General features: G+C 36.2%; 1 protein-coding gene across 6 annotated transcripts in view; it reads right to left on the reverse strand.

Moving 5' to 3' along the window:
• Nucleotides 1–294: 294 nt before the first annotated feature.
• CPEB3 (cytoplasmic polyadenylation element binding protein 3) overlaps nucleotides 295–22,668 on the reverse strand; it is a 93,063-nt gene continuing 70,689 nt past the window's right edge. For all 6 annotated transcript variants that reach the window (XM_086616272.1, XM_086616270.1, XM_086616276.1 and 3 more), the window contains 4 exons: nucleotides 8,148–8,266; nucleotides 6,733–6,847; nucleotides 3,751–3,932; nucleotides 295–808 (listed from right to left, as the gene is read on the reverse strand). In XM_086616272.1, coding sequence (XP_086472398.1) covers nucleotides 581–808; nucleotides 3,751–3,932; nucleotides 6,733–6,847; nucleotides 8,148–8,266 — 644 coding nt within the window. In that variant the 3' untranslated portion in view covers nucleotides 295–580. The remainder of the gene's footprint in view (nucleotides 809–3,750; nucleotides 3,933–6,732; nucleotides 6,848–8,147; nucleotides 8,267–22,668) is intronic.

Here is a 22,668-nt window from a genome sequence, read left to right on the forward strand (position 1 = left end):
ATCCTTACAAGTCAAAATGGAGAGCAACTAAAGGCTTATTTTTTCTTCAAGGGTTATTACTACTCTAAATGACCCAAACTAATGATTGCTGAATATCCGTTTAAGTTTTTGCTACATCTGCCACCTACTTGTGAATATTACCTTTGGTAAGTCATCTGCTAGGGGCAAGTCTAAATTTCTGAAAATAAGTGCATGCTCCAGTTTAAAAATAAAAATAATTGTAATTATAATTATAATAAAAAAATCTTCATCACATCAACCCAGTGAAGGCTGATGAGAATGGCAGTCTACATAATGTCACTAGTGACAAGTCTTGTGTAGGAAATTAAGGTACCAAGCAGATGTTTGTGTGAATCAAAGTGCAAAATCAGTACAGTTACACTCTGCCGGTTTGTATTATACTGGACACTGAGTTCAGTAATGTGACTGTAAATAATAATAATAGTACTAAAAAGACCCATATCTTCATTAAAGTCGAGGACGAATGCACAGATTTCCAGAACACCAAGCCCTGAGGCAGCGCTCTCTTTTCACTCGATTTAATCTACTCCAGTACTTGTTGCTGGGTGAGGCCGGGGGTTCAGCTCCAGCGGAACGGGACGTGGCGGGGCCGGTCACCTCCCTCCTTTACCAGTGGTTTGTGGAACTCTCGCCCAGCACGAGAGTGTATGCTTGCCCAGCAGTATTCACAGTAATACTGCAAACAGGTAACATTGGCACAAAAGAATGGAGCAAATTTTCCACCACAGCGAGTGCCCTGGCATTCGTCACACATCTGATCATCCAGCACGTATGGCTTTACTTCCACCTGCACCAGGAAGAAGAGAAATAACTGTAAGATTACATAGTTTTGCTAAGTATGAATAGAAGGAACAATATTTTAATTCTTCTGACTCTGTTGAGCTTTTTCAACCAATGCTGGATTAACCCAAAGAGGTGGTAGTTAAATTTTCCTATCAACTACTTGTCAGAAAATCTCAAGAAGGAAGGATGTGCTTTGCTAACCATTCAACGTTTCTTGGAAAAGTTAGGTATGTGAAAGTACTAAGATGGAAGTACAGTAAAAATAGCATCTCCAAGGACTTTGCTGCTGTCTTCCAGGAATGTGAATACAGTTGTTACGGGGGCAGGGTGGGAGAGAGTAGCATTCAGGAAGAAAAATGATAAAGAACAGGCATATTTCTAAACTACAGAGGTCTGGTGAGTTTCAGAGGTTTTTTTCCAGACGTTTTTGTTTGTTTGTTTCTTTGATTTTTGTGAACTGCAAAATGCAGGACTAGACTAATAAACAAAGAGAAGATTCAAATTAAACACGATTAAATGCACTTGTATTAAATACTCTGCCTGATGCCAGCAAAAATCACTATTTAGAGATATTTAGCTCTAGAAACCTAGTAAGATTTCATAGATGTTCCAACTGTGGCCTTACCGTCAATTACAAATAGGCTGGAGAGCTCCAGGCTTTAGTCCTATACTCACTTGTATACATCTCAGGAGTGGAATTATTTTTTTTTTTTAAAGCACTTGTGCCAAACACAGCAGTAATTTGAGGCATGACTAGGCACATGCAATAATACTATTACAGAAGCTGACCACCTGTGAGTTCTCTTCCATGTCTGTTCCTAAGAATCAAGCCTACATATTTAAATTGAGTATTCATTCTGAGGAAATCATTAGTTCTTATGGATTTATGATGCTATTTACAAAGTGGTTTAAGTACAGTCAACTACATTAAAGGACATAATGAAAGTATGTATATTTCAATTTTTTCTGAATAACTTCATTCTAACTGCACAAGTGCTAGTTTCGCAAAATTTGTATATTGCAAGGAAAACTTGACTCCAGTAACTACACTTAAATACATACAGTATTAAAGAAACACAGAATAAGATATTAAGTTAAAAAACCCAAGAAACGTATTCTACAAAAAAAGCTTTATGCTGAATTTTACTTTAGCTTATGCTGATCACGTTTCAACAGATGATACTTATTTGAAGTAAAGCTTATATAGAGAATTATATTTCTTGCCTAGGGAACAGCTAGAACAGCCAATAATTTATTTTTTTTTAATTACACTGTACTACTAGTATTGCATGGAACAAGTCTGAATAACTGCCATTTTGCATATCGGATGCCCTACCACTAAAATTAGAAGCATCATGTAAAATAAAATAGCACTGTCTCAAATGAAATTGGAAGAACGCAGGTCCAATGTCCAGCACATCTCCAGATCCCTACCTACTCACATTGCCAAAGCATGAATTGTGAAGGTCTGAAATAGATTCTCTCTGTCACTCCTTTTCTTGTTTTGGTTACTAGTACAATAATTTTAAGAACATATGCTGTACAATTCAGGGATTTCACTTTATTAGATTTAAAAACTAATATTTAAGGACTGATTATGAGACTTCATACTTATTCAAACTCACAGAAAAACCTGTTTTAAAAACAGATAAAAGATAATTAAGTAAACTTAAATTATCAGTCGAACAACTGAGAAAAGTACTGATTGATGGAAAAAATTATCAGCTAGCATCAGTTGTGGCTCCATCCTACAGCTTAGAAAAATACTCAAGTTTTTAAGCATGGCTCATACAGAAATATCGAAGGGTTTAACACTGTAATTAAGACTCCAAAATTAATCTTCTTAGTCTGTCTGTAAAAATTTTCAGATTTCCATGGACAAGAAATACTTAGGAACAGTCTTGTCTTAGTTAAAATAATAAGGTATAGTAGCACCAGAGAAAAATAGTTTGAAGACTTGTAACTTCCATTACCTCATCTAATCTGACAAAAAGTTAAGTTCAGATTTTTAAAGAGAAAATAAAAATAGCATGGACTTTGCAGCTGTGTGGTTTTGTATGTATACTGCACGTAACAGACACATCCAATACCTGTGACGTTGCCTTCTTAATAAACAATTTATATCAGATTAAGTAGAAAACAAGCCATCCTTATTGTAAAAACACATAGCAGCAGTTCATGCTGTATGTTCTTTTGAATAATTCTAAATGCTCAGAAACAGGGGGTTTTGTACATGTAATGAAGAGGTGAAGGCAGAAGGTCTAAAGGAGAAAAATATCTTGGAAATTAAGTATTGTTTCTTTTACTGTCTTCAGCTTAGATTTCAGTAAATACTGTAACTTCACTCTATACTTGAAAAGCCCTTTAGAAACCAGGATTTCATATAGACTGAACAAAGCCATCTCATTTTACCCCCCTTTTGCCTATCAAGTATCTATTGGCATTTGGTTTTGGTTAAACAATTCTCAAGACTTTTCAGGTCAGCATTACCTATTATACGTATGATAAACTCGTGTTTTACGAATCTCAAGCCTAGACATACGTTGCTGAGAGAAAATATTATGTAAAAAATAGCAGAAATGCCAGAAGTTATGTAAGTAGCCACTAACCAAAAGTTGTTCACGCGCAATGAGCAATCATCTAAAGGAGGAGAAAGAAGCTGGGAAATTCTACAGTGTTTGACCTTCAGAATTCAAAACAAACCAAGAACAAATGAGCTTACAACCAAATATTTTCTGGTTTTAGTGCTAAACAGTCATTTAAGATGTATAAGATACATTTTTCACTCTGCTTTAGCTGCTTAAATAAGCTTTTAAGTAATTAACAAATGTCATCTGAAGAACAGAGGATACAGTGTTCTTCAACGCAATACTAATATAAGGATGTTTTTCATTTTTGTACAGTTTTGTGAGTAACAACTATTCTGTTCCATGCTATTTTACTTACCCGTTTATCAATGTCATTATGTTGGAGCTGGACAAAGCGAGCACTGATAGCAGCAATATAGCTCTGCTGATTGGAGAAAGCCACTCTGCCAGCACCTTTTGGATACTTCAACTCTGGGTCTGTATCAATGCCAGCGTAGCAGACACCTCCATATAAACGGTCCATAATCATTGCCAATTCAACTGCAAGAAGTCAATTGTTAAATGTCATAGATTTAACATAAATAACAGTATTGTGCTTGGTTTATTGCATTAAAAAAAAAAAAAGTGCAATTTGCCTAAGCGTACTTGTCTTCCAAAGTCTAAAACAGCAAACCCAAATGTTGGTTTTAACAGATTGAATCAACCCTACATGAATTACAGTAAAATATAAAGGCAAAAAATAGAATCTGTAAAAAGCAACTTGGTGTGACTGAAGTCTGAAAAAAAATGCAGAGTTACATAGTTAAAGTAGGTATTAGATCACCTGTTTTACGATTTATCGTTATTGTAAATAAAAGCTGTGGTATTTGGGATTAGGCATGCAGGATCTCCTCCAGCTCCGACCAGGCTTGTTAATGCTGGTTTACATATGAAATCACACAGAGATATTCCTGTATTTAGTCTGATATTTTACCCTAAGTACTAAGGTTGAAAAGACATTAAGGAAGCATTTTACATTTGAAACAAAATTTTGTGAAAAAACAGAAGATACTATGCTTAAAGCATGCCTACATTTTGGATGCAATTTAACTTAGTATTTTTGTAGAACATTAACTTGATTGTGGATCTTTTAAAATGGTTTATTGCTTTTTCTCACACTAAGAATAAATCTGAAGATGTTATAATTCATAAAATAAGTCGGGCTGAGTGCATGGCTGAGGAAACATACAGGAGGAAAGTTACAGGAAAGAATTGAAGGAAGTGCAGGAGAGGCATGTACACTGTGCAGAGATGTATGGTCACCAAGCCAGGTTCTCTGCAAAAGCTGATAGGCAAACAAATTAGTCGGACGGATAAAGGACAGACCCTCACAAAGCAGGATACTGGGACCTGTACAGGCCCTGCCAAGTCAGCCATTTTTTTATGCTAATGTGTGAAAACACTTTCAGTAGCAAGTTAAAACTTAGCTATCCGAGATGAAATGGAAAAGATTTACTAAATATTTACATCTTTGTAGTACTCACAAAATTCTCACTGGTTAATTATACATAGAATAGAGACAACTTTTAAATTGAGTATATATATGTGTTTGTATAAATGCGTGTGTCAGATTAAGGGAAGGCCATATGCTGATTTGTTCATTTGCAATTAGCAAACATAATGTCTGACTCATTCTGCCAAACCAGATAATTACTCTTGCTCCAAACAGTCAGGGAAACTGTTGGCATAGCGTAGTGACCAGTACCTTCTTCTACTTTTTAATGATTTGGAATCATCATTTGGGTAATGATCTCAGAAAGTGACAGTATGGAATAAACATCAGGAACACTTAAAAACATTTACAATAGTAGTTCCAGTAAGTTACTCTTGCCAATAGACAAGGAATATATAGGATTCCAGGGCAAGGAAACCATGCAATGTTCGTATGTCTTAGGAATCTTCTGTATCAGATCTTTAAAGTTGCAAACAAGAAAAACTGGAAACTATTTGTCTGCTTTGGAGAAGTTAACTATTTAAAGGCATCAGTTTTCAAATGTAATGCATTTCAAATGTAATCTATGACAGGCCAAATTACATACAGCTTTATAAAGGCTATATTAGAAATGAGGTAATGTTTAATTGTTACTATTCACATAATTACCATTTTACAATGATGCCTTATTTTAAGACAGTGAGGAAAGTGAAAGCTGCCAAGAAACCTGGGCTGGGAAAAGTCTTACTGTCAGCAATGGCTGGGAGATCTTGTGTACAGCTTCCCAAAAGAATTAGGATTAGAAGAAAGCAAGAAGCTGCAATTCTAGTGGGCTGAAAAGTGGCTGCCAAAGGAAAATGAGGGCTGCTGGGAGACTTGATCCAGAAGTCTTTCTTCAGACAATGGCTGAGGGGCCTTGCTTACCACAGCCCTGGAAAATTAGGATTAGGTTTGAGAGGATGAAAAAGAGAAACCATGCAGCTGACTGAGTGAGGATGGAAAATGACTACTAAACAGAAGTGAGGGTTTCCAAAAGACCTAGCTAGGAGAAATGTTTCAACTTGCTAATGGCTTCCTGATCTGTCACTGGCTCACCAAAAGTATAAGAGTTAGGAAGAAACGAGGGAGTGTTGAGCTACAGTTAGAAGTGGCGCTGAAAAGGCACCTTCAAAACAAAGTAGGGCTTGCCAGGAGGTCTGAGCTGCAATAAATCTTTCCTCTGGCCAAAGGCTAAGGAGTCTTGTCTACAGCTCTGCAAATAAAAGTGAAGAAAAAAAGAGTTAAGAGTGAAGAAAAAAGATTGAGGAAAAGAGCTACATTAGGAGTGGGTCTGGAAAGTGGTCTTCAGTACAGAGTGAGGCCACCAAGAGACCTGGGCTGGGAGAAATCTTTATCTGGCCAACGGCTGAGAGGCCTTCTCTATAGCTCCATGGGAAAACTAGGGTTAGGGTTGAGAAAAAGGGAAAGAAAAATCATAGAGCTGCAGTTGGAATTGGTTTGGAAAGGGGCTGGGAGAAGTTTGTCTTCTAGTAAAAGGAAAAGGAAACTTGTCTGCATCTCAAGCAAGCAAATGGAGGTTAGGATTAAGATGGTATACATTACAAAATATCAGCCAAGTTCTAGGATATTATGCAAACTTGGGGAAAACTGTTTCTACTGAAAATCCTAATTAATAACTTATTTAAAAGACAAATGATGTTCACAGTTTGTATTTTGTAGACAGGAAGACACCCAGTGATTTAGAAAGTGTGCTACAATCTTTGGAAAAGAAGGCATATTTTCTGCTCTATTTCTTTTACATACAGTATAAATATTTTCTGCTTAATCTGGAACCCCCTGCTACACACCCTACATTTTCCTTCTACTCACCAGCTCGGAGGGGCCGTGGAACTCCTCCAACAAAGATAGTTTTTCTTGGATCCAAAGGCTGAGACCCATCCATCACAAAGTCACTGTCACTTAGGTTCCAAGGTCGAATTTGCACCTGTATTAAGGATTGTTTTTAGTAGATGAACTTGACAACTCCATTAAAGCTAAGAAACAACTGCCAAATCTTTCCCTAATTAAAAATATTATTTGAAATTAGCAAAAGCAGTAAATCGGCGGTATAAGCACCAAAACAATTTGAGAATATAGCTTATCCAAGTGTCAGAAAGAAGGTGGACAATTCGTTTATCACCTCTAGAGGCCAGGCTTGAGTTAAATTTCATCATGGCAAACTCCTACCTCATTAATTCCCTGCCCCTAATCGCCATTACAAGAAATCTGTGAAAAGACTTTCAGAATATTTTACCATGTATGTGCAATTACAGTTGCAGTTTGAGAATCTGGCTTTCCTGAAATCACATACAGTGATCCACAAATTTTAAAGCACTGATAAGAGTGGAGATAAAATTAATTTCTGTGCTTGGATACAAAAAGAGTTCTTACAATGTGTGAATGCTCACTTCTGTTAAGCAGCAAGCAACACATTCATAAGAAATCTTTAGATTACTCGGAAAAAAAAAACTCAGAGGTTATTTGGATAAAGCTGTTCATCCACCCATTTATTGATCCTAGAAATCACGGAGGCACACTCACTGTGCTGTAATACTGGGTTGTTCATTTATCTGTGTAAGCTTTTCAATAGTGTTTTTAAAAGGCAGCACATTTTTATCCAAACATATTTAGCTGTAGTTTTCATCTAATCTGTATGTAGCCATAGCCACGAAAAAGACTAACATTAAAGAATGTTAGAGATGTGAACAATAGAAACAGGTCACCAAATGTCTTCCATTCTGCTACAGCTGGCTGCATTACTTGTTTTTACCCTGCAGTTTATATAAGGTAAATGAGACCTAAATTATAAATGGATTAGGTATTGCATGCAGAAAAAACAGTAATTAAGGAACCTAATGAAGTACAGAGGATATTTGAAGCCATCTGGATTTTAATTTGGGAGGTTAAGTTTCTTCATTTCATTGCATAAGGCTTTCTTTCAAATAACATACAGGGAAAAATTATAATCCAATTGTTTTACAGCTAACATTGTAAAAGGATGCATACTCCTGTGCGATACCAGAAGTACCAAATACAAAAGTTAATTGAACAAGGCATTAATCAGAAAGAAACAATTGTTAAACCGTGTTACGCTGATAGAGAAGGTCAGTTCAACGTAACAGCAAGGACAGCAACAGGAAATAGACAAGTCAATCGACTGTAAGTATTTATTTACCTATCAACTGGAAAGAGTAACAGCAAATGGGTTAGCAACCAGCATAAGTGTCATGGCATAAGCTACTTACTGGTTTATCCTTGATTGTGGGACTTGAGACACACAGGTAGAGTTTCCCATCTTCTTCCAGACAGGCATCTATCAGAGCTTGTACAGAGCTTTCTTCCTGGAAGAGCAGAAAGGCATAACCTTGGAAAGGATAAAGGCAGAAGGAAGAAAAAGAACAGATTAATTTATAAAGCATTTTTTTAAATAAAGAAAAACAGCTCAAGAAGCGATTAAGAGACACAAATTACAAATAACTGTTAAGGCTGTTTGTTTTCATAAATTCACCGAATAGATCATACTCTCATACAGTATTGATTTTAGAATGGAGACAAGAATGTTTGCTGCATATGAGTGTGTTTTTTTGATTAATGATTTTGAGCAGTGAGAATACAGGCTGGTGAATACAGGATTCTTATCCAACAACTGTATCTGAGCTTTTTATCAGTGATATCTGCTGGTATCAGTGACGATCATCTTACAACGGAGGCGCCAAGTTTCTGGTTACTATATGCAAAGGATAAATATTAGAAGAAAGGGTCAAAAAAAGTGGACAGGTAAAAAGATAATTAGAATTCCATGCTCACATACTTAACTATGAAAAAAAATGCTCACCTAAAACCAATAAGAATGAGCAAAAAAGAATAGCATTAGTTGTGTTTTATTATGAGTCAAAGACCTGCTGTTGTTATTTATATTTAAATAAAGCCATTCAAAAGAAAGAAAGAAGGAAGGTTCAATAAAAATTGCTCCAAGTGATTCAGAATTTTAGGACTTCAAATTAGCCAGTAAGACTGTGACTGTGTGTGGCAGTCAGTGCTCTTCTGAATGCAGCTGGCAAGAAAGCTTTCTTCAGTTTTACTTCACGTTGTTAAATGTGAATGAAGATTTGACCCAAGCAGCCCATGCTGTTGCCACCTCAGAAGTGAAGCTAATGCAGCAGCACACTCTGCACAGAGGAAAGCCACCTGACCACTGGCTGCTAGACTTGAATACAGCTGCCCAGTTAAGAGGACTTTCTATCCAGGGTGCTCTGCTCTTCTGCTCCATGATCAGTACAACTCAGTTTTCCCACTGAATGTGAATGTGTTGGCTTTGGCCTTATAATTTGTCACTTGTGTGTCTTACAGGCTGCCTCTTTTCAGAAAATCTAGAGCAATTAGAGGCAGCTGGAGTTTCAGCAGGGACTACTAGACTTCCTCTGCCTGTGAATCTTGACACAAACTAAGCGCCTACACAATGATACACCGTATTTAAATTACTACGACCTTTGATATAGCTTTACACAGTCTATTTGCTATTAATATAGTAGTGACTTACCCTAATTTTGCACTGAGTATTGAGTGAATACTCTTTGGCATGTCCTTTTTAGATAAATACTACAGAACTCTGATTTATAAAAAGAATTAAATAGACACTGAAAAAAGTGTTTTCCTCTGTAGAGTTATCATCTACCGAATTACCATTTACCCTGCTATCTCTAGTCCTGTGTAGCTTCTCAAAGAATACGAAATTCTATGTAGCTAGCTGTTCTCAGAGGCAAAAAGTTTGCATGAAAAACAGAGTTACAGCCTAGAACACATCTAGAAAGACTGACTTGCCCAAGAAAACAAAACAGTTTGATCATCACTCTTGCTAGCAAACAAGGAACTTGCATACTTAGAGTTGGAGTAGATTAAAAATACTCATCCCAATAAAAAGTGAAATACTTCTTGAGTAAAAACATCAGTTTCCTCTCTAGCAGATGTAATTCTCTTAAAACAGGCTCCTAAAGATATAAACACACTTCAACATTTTAGTTTTAAACTTTACAAAACTCATTACTGGGTTCAAAAATGATTGGCTTAGAATAGATCGTTCTATCTTCCTCACTCCGTACTGCCCCTTCTGATTATATTCAATAATCAGAGCAAAAACTTTATACAATTTAGAGTATCTTTAGTTTAGCAGTTTTTTTCACCCTTATAAAATGCCCCAGTTAGAAAACTAGATTCTTGGAAAAGACTACCATGGCAAGATGCCCCTGCTCACTGCAGGAGGGTTGGACTAGATGACCTTCCAACCCAAACCATTCCATGAATCTATGATTTATGGTTCAGCCCAATCCTTGCCTTATATTTTATATAAATGCCTTGTGAGTCAAATTCACAGAAGATGCAGTGCAGATCATGCCAGTACTACGAAATCCAAATGAGAATACATGTACATTTGTTCATACTTTAAAAGAATGGTTTACAATATATTTAAATAGATTTAAACATTTAGGATATATCTTCTGACCAGACCATAAGATTTGAACTCTAAAAAATAGAATTTTGTCTATTTCAGACTTTTATAATCTTAAACTAGCAAAATATTGGACATTTCTTTAGCATAAAGTCAAAATGAAAACTGGGAAATGTTTATTGTGGGTTAATTACTTAGCAAAAATCTGGGCAACAGCTTGGGATGCTTCTTCTATGAAGCTTTTTCAGGCTTTTCTAGGTCAGAGTAAGAGGTTACATCTGTGGTAAATGGAGTTGACCGTCATTTGGGGGTATGGTAAATGGTATGATCATAATTTCCCAAACCAGTTAAAATTAACCAAACAGATACTTGGTAATTATCTCTGGCTGCTAGATTACAAGAGCAGCCCGAGTTTGTAAGAATTCAGTTTTTGAACCAGGGGCTAGCACTGCCATGCTAGCAGTAAATTTGCACCTCTCTTTCTCTAGCCCTCAGTGACTGTTAGACATTCTCCTGTCTGCTGCCGACTCTCCGTGGGCCCTCTGAAGGCAGACAGGTGAGCAGTTCACAGCAGCGGTCTTCCATTAATCGAAAAAGCAAGCTGGCTGGATTGGCATGACGTCATGTCCAGCATTACTTCAAAACCTGGTGATTGCACATCTATTCCAATCATTCGAGGACTTTTGATACTCAAGATTAACAAAGATCACACTGAAATGAAAAACAACTAAATAACAGAAGTTCAGATAATATAAGGATCACGTAGAAGCTGATACGGACAAGGAAGATACATGCCAAAGTTAAAAGTATTTTTACTCATTTTCTAGAAGCATATAGGGATGCAAAAACCTTAAATTCAGAAAGGTGCAGCTCCTTCCTGTGAGGAGTGGGAAGTGCTGGGTATTGCAATCACTGAAGTCTTACCCTCATGCTCACAGTACCACTGTTCAGAGCTGCATTTGCTTGTTCACAGAAGTGAGCATGTGCTTCCATGGATACATTGCATTTGATTGGAACTCTAGCAGGAGATGGACTCTGAACTCAGATTCCAGTATAAAAAAAATAAAATTGGAAAAAACTGACATTGCATAAAGAATTATCTCACACTAGATGTAATTTAATAATGAAATAACTTTTTTTGCCTAGGAACGAAACACCATTTTTAGTAACTTCAGCCACAATTTGAAGAAAAAACAGCATGCCAAGCTGTAAATTAACAGTAATTCATTTTCTTTCAGCTTTGTTTAAATGTTGTTTGTCTGTAACTTTATAAAAGTCTTAAGAGTATTCTTTCCTGAAGAGATTCTCAAAAACTTCTACTTTCAGCATTATATCCTGTTCTACTGCATATTTCTATTCTTATATTCTACTCCACACAATGAGAGATTGGCCTAATCCCCCCAAAGCTTTACTGCACGGCAGGCTGGCTTCTGACATTCAGAATGGTCAGTCATAGAGGCATCTAGATTTAAACAAAACTTAACTCATGTTTAAAGACAGTAGGTGAGGTAGAATTAATGAGATGATCAGTGTCCAAAACAAAAATCCATTGATCCAAATAATTTGAATCGTTTAGCAGATGCTCAGAGTTGCTTCAAATTCCTCAGCATCGTGTGCTTCAGCACATTCTCCTCTCTGTGCATCACAGGTATCATATGCCTTAAAGCATATGGGTTTTTTCCAAGAAGTAAGAGATTTGATGAATTTCAAAATTTTAATCCTCTACAGCAGAATCCTGGTAGGATGCTGCAGACAAACTTCAGTGACCCTTTCTTACCTGACCAGACGTTCTAAAGGTTTGAGAGCTCAAGGGACAGCTCCTGACTCTGATTCCACAAAGTAAAACAGATGAGATATTTGAAGCCCCAGTAAACAGCAAGGTACCTGACAACAGCTGAATATTCTATATACATGGATACGTGGCCCCTTGGCAGAGCAGAAACAATCCAGCTCCTACTTTGCAACCCATTGGAAAAAGGCAACAACATATTCTGCTGTAAGAAAAGTCACTACAACTTTTAAAGGGGTACAGCAGAGGGAAGATAATGAAAGATTATTTTCCATAGATTCTGAAGCAAAGCCTAGGAGCTCCTCAACCTTCAGCTCAAGGATTCATTATTTTATGGAAAGCAGTAAAAGAACTAAGCTCCTTTGTACATGTCCCATTCTGACATCTAAACAGCAATGCAATTTCCATATGAAAGGATAATTTAGTCCAGTTGGTCTAATTTCACTTAACCTTCCTGAGAACAAACTGGAAAACCGGGCACATACACTGTGTCCCACAAGCTTAAAACAACGTTGCCACTTGAAACGCAAGATACACTTGGAACTACCATATCTGGAAAATGCATTTTTGCCAGCCTGAAAAAATCTCTATTTCAATTAATGTCAACACAGGCATACCTTCTCCAATGATGGGATTCTGTAATACTGAAAGGACATTTTGTAATAAGGCTTCCATGGTGTCTTCAAAACATGCTAGATGGACAGCTTATTAAGGTGCTTATTCTGCCTTTCTTATAATAGCAGAATCTTGATATTCATACTTTTATGTTAAAAACTGGCATGTTGGTACAAATTACAGGCAATCATACTGGAGCTTTAGCTAGAAATGCATCACGCATGTGTTCTGTCCTTCCTTCCTCAATGTAATCAAGGGAAAGAACCACTCATGAACCTTTATTAGGGCAGAACGTGAAATAAGTGCATCAGGCAAGGTGGAAAATTAACTTATGGGCCTTATAGACACCATGCAACTTCGCAAGCCATAGCTGGTAGAGTTTATCAGAGAAGACCATCTTTTTGTCTAGACCAAAGTATTTCTCAGTTAAAGATGATCCAACTTCATACCTTTCATGACTCACCAGGAAAAGACAGACTTCATTTCAGAGCATCCATGAATAAAAAATGTTTAAAAAGAAAAAAAGAAAGGCTTTATTTTATTCTTCTAAACCTGGTAACATCCTCCTTGTACAGCTCCATCCCTAGGCACAAGGTCTGGTGGAGTGAAATGAAATCATTGACTGTGTTTTGTAACCCACGGGAGAAGGCAGGAAAGAAGTTTGGTATAATAGAATTTTTACACTCCTTTCAGTTTAAGTGATTAATGTTACAAGGACTAAGGTTGTCTGAACAGTCTCTAGTTACTGAGCGATACAGGAAGAGTTCAGAAAGGTGCTAATGGAGTAGCTGTGACGATCTCTCAATTCAGGAAGTCTAGAGCGGATTGAATTCAATCAGAAGTTTTTCGTAGAAATTTCAGTTAATTTTTAATTAGTTCCAATTCTTTATATTAACTGAAGTTTACCATTTGATGCCCAACTTGTGAATACTAGAAGTAATTCCTAAGTTCTTTAAATTCTTGCATTTGAGAACAGCAATATATAAATTGCTGTTCAAATAGATCAACAATGAGCTGTCTTCTGAAACAAAGCCAGCACTTTGGCATTCAAACGTTACATAACTGATAGGGAAAGATAAACCTATTTCTGGGCCCTAAAATCAGGGCTAAAGAAAAAAAATGCAATCAAGAATTATATATAAGGTCAAAGAGTATTTGAATGTCTATGTCAGAGGTCTGCATATCATCTATCGATTTCCTATGTACTTGACCTCAAATTCGTAATTCCCAAAATTCAGCCCACTTACAAAATCAGATATAGAAATCATATTCTAAGGGTCTTTCTCTTCTCTTTGCATCCTGCATAGCAAGTCAGAAGAGTCTTGGGGTAGTCACGGGTATTCATTTCACATGCAAAGTAGAAAGGCTACTTAAACTTGACAAGAGTTAAAACTACCTTTGAAGCACATTTTCTTTCCTTCCATCTTTTTAAAGTTTAGTGTCTTTTCTGATGTTTTATAGGCTCCAAGATTACAACAAAATCTACCATCCACCTAAGATCGCTTATAAAAGTATTTCAATATATATCTGCCTCATATTATTATGTAAAAAGTAAGATGGAGTTAAACTGGCAAAGAAAGTTAATGTTCTAGTCTCATGACGTCGGGTTTATTTTTAGATGGTTACCTCAAAAGAGTAGATTTAAATAGACTTAATTTTTTCATGAAATATAAATAGCACTTTCTTCTTTTATTTTTTTCTGGATTTTTAAAAATAGTTTTTAATTGAATTATGCTTGTATTTACTTGAACTTTTAGAATAAATTTGTTTTAAAATCCCACAGCAAAGGAACATTTAGAAACAGTGTGAACCAAATTTCTGAATCAGTTAATTTGATGAAAAAGGGTCATTGCTCAAAGTCACCCTTAGTAATCTTATTAGAAGATGCTTTGAACATGAATAAAACACATTTCTAAATCCAAAGATGAAACGACTATTAAAAATGAAACTCATTTTTGGAAAATAAAAATCCGAGGTGTTAAAAAAACACAGACTTTCTTTTAAACATTGCAGTGACATGACTGGATTTTCAAAAAAACATCAAAGACTTTAAATACTTAAGAAACCTCAAAATAGAAAGGGCTATAATCTCACTTAGCTACTGCAGAAGAGTGAAATAATGTATTAGTCAGGGCTGCAAAGATGAATTTCTTTTAGTCAGTCTAATTTTAAATGGCAGTGTATCACCCTGTCAGCTGATTCTTTTCTCTAAAAAGCAAAAGGTGTCTAAGAAATGTGAACAGTTCAGCATCTTACAGCAAGACTCCTATTCATTTTTACGTGTTTTTCACGAGTACCAGACTAAGTCTGAGTAGTCTGATATGTAAGAAATTCCCCATACGCCGCATTAAAGACAGGTTTGGGGGTAGGTTTTGTTTGTTTTTTAATTAAAGGTATGTACTCCATATCCTCAGTTCCATTGAAAAATAATCTGATCCTGAATCTTAAGTAGAAATTAAATGAAGCGTACATAGTTCAATGGAAGACAGGATGTGTATCAAGAAAAGTCAGCAAGTAAGCAGATCATATGGAAGAGCTGAATGAAAGCTGAGGTTCTGTATCAGTAGCTTCTGTAAAATAAGTCACGTCTTCATAATACAAATTTTACACTAAATAGTCCACATCACTGAGATTACTAAAAGAATGGAAACTAAAATTTAAACCTTACTACTAATGATCTTACCATATCACAAATAACAGAGAAATTAGAAACTGTGTTGTCATAAATATTACGGTGAGTTTTTCCCCACATCCTCAATTTAAATGGGGAAAAAAAAACAACCCACCCACAGAATGTCTGCTTCCTCCATGAGAACATACATTATTTTTTGGGACATGGGAGAGGTGCCCCAATGTTTCCTCTACACTTCAGTGCTGAATAGAAAGGACAACATTTTGATAGTGCTATAGTGAACACATACAGCTAAAGATTTACAAAGTCCTTTCAATTCCAAAACATGTCAAGAAGCAGAAAGGATTTGGCTGCCATCACTACTTCAAGGCTTCACTGCTTATGGGGGGGGGGGAAAAAAAAAAAAAAAAAAAAAAAAAAATCAGTATACATGTACGATCTCAGTTTGTCCTGTAGTAAAAATACTCCTATCCACCTGTACTGAAAAAGAAAACTTTGAAATGCCTTTTTTTTCCCCCCTTTTAACTACAAGAATATTCTACAAGCATATTAAAGCCTCTCTTTTTATCTGGCGTTTTACTTCTACACTAGTGTAAAACATTGCAACAGCAAATTTATAGGGTTGTCTCCTCTTTCAAAGGTCACAGCCATTTTAAAACTTCAGACTGCAACATGATCTATTGCAGCTACATATCAGAATTAAAGGGTATAAAAACATAAAAGAAAGGCTGTAACATACAATTTTGTTTATTGTAGTTATAAGAGCAGTCACATGAATTAATCATATGACTAAGACTAAATTTTTGATGAGGCAAGAGCTATCTTTGTGAAGCTTAATAAGCCAGCAACATAAAAAAACCCATGCATTTACAGTCATAATTATCAAAAGAGCAACTAAATTCAGTATTGAGTTTTTCACTTTTGGTTTTCAAGGGCAATACGAAATGGTGACTGCTCTGAGCAGAGCAGCTCATTGTCATCATCTGGAGGGGGTCAGGTCTGCTGCTGCTGCTTTTACTCTGAACAGATGGCTGAAAAGAGATCAGTTTCCAAGTTTCAACAAAACCTGTTACTCTTCTTTGCAAATAAGCCAATTTCCAATTCTACTCTAAGCAACATTAACATAGAAAAATTCTACATAACTATAAATTGTCTGCTTGATTTCAGTTTCTATTTCATGCATAGTGTCAGCAGGAGGTAAAATAAACTCAACACAAAGATTTTCAGGGGAAGAAAGCAAAGGTCCAAAAATCCAGGCTACTTTTCAGCTGAAGTCAGTTATTTTTAATTAATAAAATTTGGTATTGGGGTTTACAATATATTTCATTTTAAATGACACGTTTTTCTTAAAATCTATTTTTAAAGAAGAAAGGAAACAGCACTTGCTAGAGCTGTGATACACAAAACACTTGGGACTGTTGTGAAGAGCTTCGTTCGAAGTAAAGAACTTCAATCAAAAAGAGAAGATACTCAATGTCACTTACATAGACCAAGCCAGCAAACTAATTCCTGATTTCCTGTTATTAACTCTCCTATGAACAGGCAGATAATCTGCGCTTCACAGTGAGCCGTGCCTGGAGAGGAGCTGAAGCTGTAAGACATTTCTTAAGACAGAATGCAGAGCTTCAGTACTGGGCTTTGACTTTTGTTCTTTTAATCAACTACTCAATTTGTTAATTGCTGCTGTGATGTGTTGCTGGTTAATAACTGCTTTGAATGTTCACTCACGTGGATTGTTTTCAGGTTCTAGCTGCTCAAGTTTCTTGTCTTTGCTGTGTATATAGAAAAGATGCAGCTTGAAAAAACCTTCCTTAATAATGGAAGGGTTTTCCAAGACTTGATTACTCTCAGTTGCAGAACAAATTTCTCTCAAAGAAAGCTTCAGGTAAGTGAGAGCGTGCATTTTCCAGAGAGATCAGAATGGCACATTTAAAGAAAAAAAAATATTTGACTTATCAAATCCTCTAAAACATTATGGTTTTCACTTTATTAAATGAAAACCACACAGCCTCCCTTGGTATACAACACATACATCACAGGTTCCAAAACTAGGTAGAATTTGCACGTATAAAGTAGATAAAAACTGCCAACCACAGCACTGAGGCATCTGAGACACACCAGTTCTCAGCTGCTTCCAGCTTCTGAAATCAGAGAGAGGCACGTATGCTGCCTTGGGCAGACACATCCACAGCACCTTTCATTCCAGTACCTGATGCATTCCCACTGCCAGTCCTAACCTCCGATTTGAGAGAACAGATCTATAATGTGGGATATTACCTTTAATAAATTGCTGATTTATATATTCAGATGATAATTGCACTGATTTTATATTACTGTGTCATTATCACAGAGGTAGAATTGTGTGCATCACTGCAGTGATTCTAGGAATGGAATACAGCATATGATGAATATAGTGTTTATAGGAATTTATAAAGAAGCATGAGCTTGTAATGCATGAAATTATTGCAACTAATCAGGGGGCAGGAGTAGGGAACAACTTATTTTTCAGATGACCATCAGAAACAGTGCGTACACTGCAGTACTGGTACACAATCTCTCTCCATCACCACCCCCAATCATCCCCTTGAACTTATTTCATTGATTTGGACAAAGAATTTGGTTCTTCATAAACTAATAGCAAAACAAGATACAGCACAAGCTATTAGCAAAGCACAAAATATTATCAAGTCCTCGATACCACTATTCAAAGGACTGCTTTTCTCCTGGAGCCCATAGTACTTACAGATCAATGCATGTGTTTCAATTTACAAAACAAAAGAAAAGGCAACATTTAGTGAAAACAGGATTTAGATCCGGACTGGGGGCGTGGGCAAACCACACTAAAATCTGCTTGGCTTTACACGTGGTTAATGAGGATCAGACAAACATTTAACTGCTTCCATTTGACAAAAGCAGTCTGATTACTGAAGTGATAGAAAGTTTGTTCTGTACTTAGATATGTTCAAATTCCAGGTAATGCTTTCACTTCTCCACTCTGTTTTTGCTGCCTTAAACCTTTTTTTAGTGCCTTAGTCATTAGTGGGTTTTGAAAGAAAATTTAGCTAGACATTCTGAACTGACAGTCATTCAAATCAGAATTAGCAGCATTTTCTTTCATATGCATAGTACGAAGTGACAATAGTGAAGGAGGAACATATTTTCAGTCTGCTTGGGAGTCTTTTAGGCCATTATCCTATGCAAAATTTCAGTATAAACAGTAGCTACATAGAATTACTTAATATACTTCATTTTAGCTTAAATATCTGTATGCTATTTTAATATCTCATCAATAACAGACTTCTTGATCAGAATTCGTATTTTCTTCCTCATACAGACATTGCACAGTAGCTGCAAATCCAGTGGGAATCTATGCCAGACAGTATTTTTACCTCCTGAGTGGGTCATGTGTGATGTCTAAGCTACTCAGGGACTCAGTTTGATGTAACCAGTATAATATACATGTATGCCTCATTAGTTTATCATATATCACAGTCTGATATATTGATTTATTATCCACAAAAATGAGAGATCACACACCTAAAAATGCAGGATTCATTCCTCTTATTTAGAAAATGTCATGAACTCAGTCATCAAGATCTACGTGCTTCTGTTTCAATATATACAAAGCTTTCTTTAAAAGAGGATCTGCATCTCTCAAAGTAAGAGCTAAAAGAGTTAAAATTTTGAACTTAATCCTGTGTCTGATTTGGATAGCTGATTATTTTTAAGATTAATCTTTGATTATTAGAAGATAAATTCATAGGGCTTCTCCTTTCTCTGAGATCATCTTTAAAAACATTAAGATTTAAAAACTGTGATCACAACCAAGTCTAGCTTTATTAAAATTAATTGCCCAATAAATTTTTTAAAAATACCCAATTTACATGCAAGTTGGTGTCAGTTACCTATATACTACAGAATACTGGATACCCAAGACATACTCCTGAAAAATGTAAGAGTACATACAATATTCATAAAACTCATAAAAGTGCATTCTTTAACAAGGACTATCTTCAAGATTTCCTGTTTTTGTGCAAAAGAGACATCAGTAAACTTGTCTGAAATTTTGTTTTCTTTTTGGTCACCATCAATTCTTCAAATTACTGCATCATTTAACCAAACACTTGTCTGTTTTCCATTTGTATATTTAGTTTAAATAAGTCAGAATTTCAGAAAGTTTTACTATCATTAACGGCTGGACAACAATGAAGAAAAAAAAAATACGGGCACTAACACAGGTATTGAAAAATCCTAGTCAATTATTTCAGCACCTGCCCAAACAAATTTACTGCAACAGTTGGTCCAGAAAATGGATGCTTGGAATTGCTGTTTAAGCAGAACCTACTGAATTGGGCATTTGATTGAAAGCTTGTGATGATGAGTAGTAATGAGTAGATGCATGAACCAGTCTCCAACCAGCTGCGCTTTAGGTTTTGGAAGCAGCAATCCTCTTGAGATAAGCCTTAAATATCAGCTGTGACTTAACTCAATGTACTCTAATAAAATACATAGTTCGTGTAAAGTATGAGAAATCCCATTGCAATCTTAACCCTTCCAGGCAGTGAGTGAGAGAACAGCCTGCCTCTTTGGCATATGACCAACAGAAGTGTCTAGATGATTTATGGAAAGACTTTGTTCTGGAAAATGATGCAGCTCTAACATGTGACCTTTAGTTTTCCCTAAAGAGTCAGGAGAGTTATGGAAAAAAAAACCCTATCAGTAGGTGCAGATGCAATGCTTCTGCAGAACTTCAAAACTGGCTTTGCTGGAAGCAATGGATGTGGTGTAAGTATCTCTCCTCCTGTAATGTACTACCCAGTTCATCAGTCAAAGCAAAACTGAGAGGATTAAATACAATTTAATAGAAAAGTGATGCATAGACTGCTGAACAGCCTCTGAGCTGAACAGTCCCTTCCAACCCAAGCCAATATATGATTCTGATTCTATGACTACAAACTCTCCTAGCAGCTTATTACTAATGTTGTAAAATGAAGTTACATGGTTAATTGCAGTCAACCCCTGGATTATATAAAACTTTCCAATAGATTCAGATATGAAAGAGGCCAGTTGACAGATGCACATCCAGGCTGAAATTGAGCATCACCCAAGACTGTCTTTACAGTTGTGTTTTGTTTTTTTTTTTTTTTTCCTGGAAACTCTAAGGACTAGCATAATAGTGAGGAAGAGTATGAAAACAAGTTGTTTCTCTAGCAAATTAGAAGTGTAGCCAGAGAAACTGTAGACTTGTCTTCATCTTCAGATACCAAATACTAAAATCTTCATTTTCATGTAGATAATAAGTCGGTCTGACTAAAATTTATCATATTAGCAACATGCACTGGAAAAACTATTCTAGGACTATCATAGCCCTGGAACTCTCACTTTTCAGACAACATAACTTTTCCTATTTAAATCATCTGCTTGAGCAATGAAGAGGCACCTAGGTGATGGAGAGCTACTGAATTTATTTCCTGTGTGACACAATTAGCCCCAAATGCATATTGCTTCTTCAAAAACCAGAAAAGTTAGTCCTTTATTTATCTGTTGTACACATACAACATACTACAGTACACAGACATTGTATTACCCAATGTGATTTGACTGTTGATCCCCAAAACGTTATTCATCTGAGCAAAAACAATCACCAAAAATGCCAGGACACTGGTGGGTAACCAAGAATCTGTTGAGGAGGTACTCCAGCCTATCAGAGATATTTTAAGAACTTTGAAATCTTTGGAGAAAGGAAAAAAAAAAAACAAACAACACAAAGAAAGAATGAGAAAAAAAAAGAAGATAAAAAAGGAAGGAAAAAAAAAGTCTATATATAGAGATGTGACCTGTAGACTAGTCAGCCACAATTTCTTAAGGACAAAAAAACAACCAAGCAAACAAACAAACAAAAAAACCCACCAACCAAACAAAAAACCCCACCCCACAAAAAATCTCCAAATATAAACGACGGATAAATTTTTTTATAGGACAGAGATCTAAATTTGGACAACAGCCTTCTTTTTTTGTGTTGTAAGCAGAAAACAATCTGATTTCGTCCCATCACATAAAATCTCACAAGAGACTACTCAGCTCAGGAGAACGTCTTACAGAGTGTTACCAAGCACAAGATCTGGTGAGGTCAATTCTTACAGAATAATAATAGAGAGTTACTGTCAGTAGTTGCAGCCCAACATCTGCCCCTCCCAACCTTGCCCCTGCACCCAAAAAACAGTCCTGAAAAGGAGCTGATCCAGTAATTGTGGGCATTACAACCAATTTGTCATGTCTTGATTGGAAAAAGGTTTCTGACACCACATAAAGAGAATAAAAAAAAAAAAAAAGAGAGGGAAATAGGCAGAAAGGGAGAAACCGATTTTTGAAAAATAGGATTTTTCTCTCATAGGAACATTTGGTTTACACTAATGAGGAGGACAGAAGCTGCTGGGGTTGGATTTACTCTGCTTTACAACTTTGTACTAGATCCCAGGAACCCAAATTTCATTCTTGACTTCTACACCACCTGTCCTTTCCAAACTTGCACAGTCCTGGCTCTCAAAATAAGGTTTTCAGTAATAACCTAAACTACATTAGGAATATTTGGCTACAATCATTATATTTTTCCCATTAAATAGCCCTTATTTACTTCTTTGGTTACTGTAGTCATAAGCAACTAGTACGACTGACAGAAACACCTTTCCTACCGAACTCTGTCAAGACTCCAGACGCTGAGTGCCTGCTGAAGAGACCAGGTCACTCCTTAGGCATCAGAAGTTGCTGACTGAAGAAGAGTCAACAAACACTTGCTAAAAAATAGTGATTTCTTCAGGGTTTAAAAAAAACCAAACGTCCTGCAAGCTAGCAATTCTGACAGAAAACAGCATTTGTTGAAAGCAACATGAAAGCTGGGAGAGAGTAATCCTGCAGAGCTAGCTCAGAATCAGATTTGTTCTGCCTAGGCTTGATTGCTCAAAAATATTTTTATTTTTTGCCTCATCAGATTCTTGTTTACCCCTAGAAAAACAAATTGCAAGTGGCACAATTTTAGGGAAAGAGATTCTCTTACATGAAGCAAGCTCCTTGAACGCTCTTTGGTAACTGAGTCTCAAAGACAGACATTTTAAAATCTCGTTATCAGTACGCTACCAAGGACCCTCAAACATTTAGGAGAAGGCAGGAAATATTGTGAAGAGCTTTCCAAAGAGAGAGTTAACAAAAGTTATCGAAAACTTAAAAGAAAAATTCTGCACAAAACCAACCTTACACAGTTACACAGCTACTTGGGGTGATGCTGTC

This window comes from Tauraco erythrolophus, chromosome 9, assembly GCF_009769465.1.
Source record: "Tauraco erythrolophus isolate bTauEry1 chromosome 9, bTauEry1.pri, whole genome shotgun sequence".
Lineage (NCBI taxonomy): Eukaryota > Metazoa > Chordata > Aves > Musophagiformes > Musophagidae > Tauraco > Tauraco erythrolophus.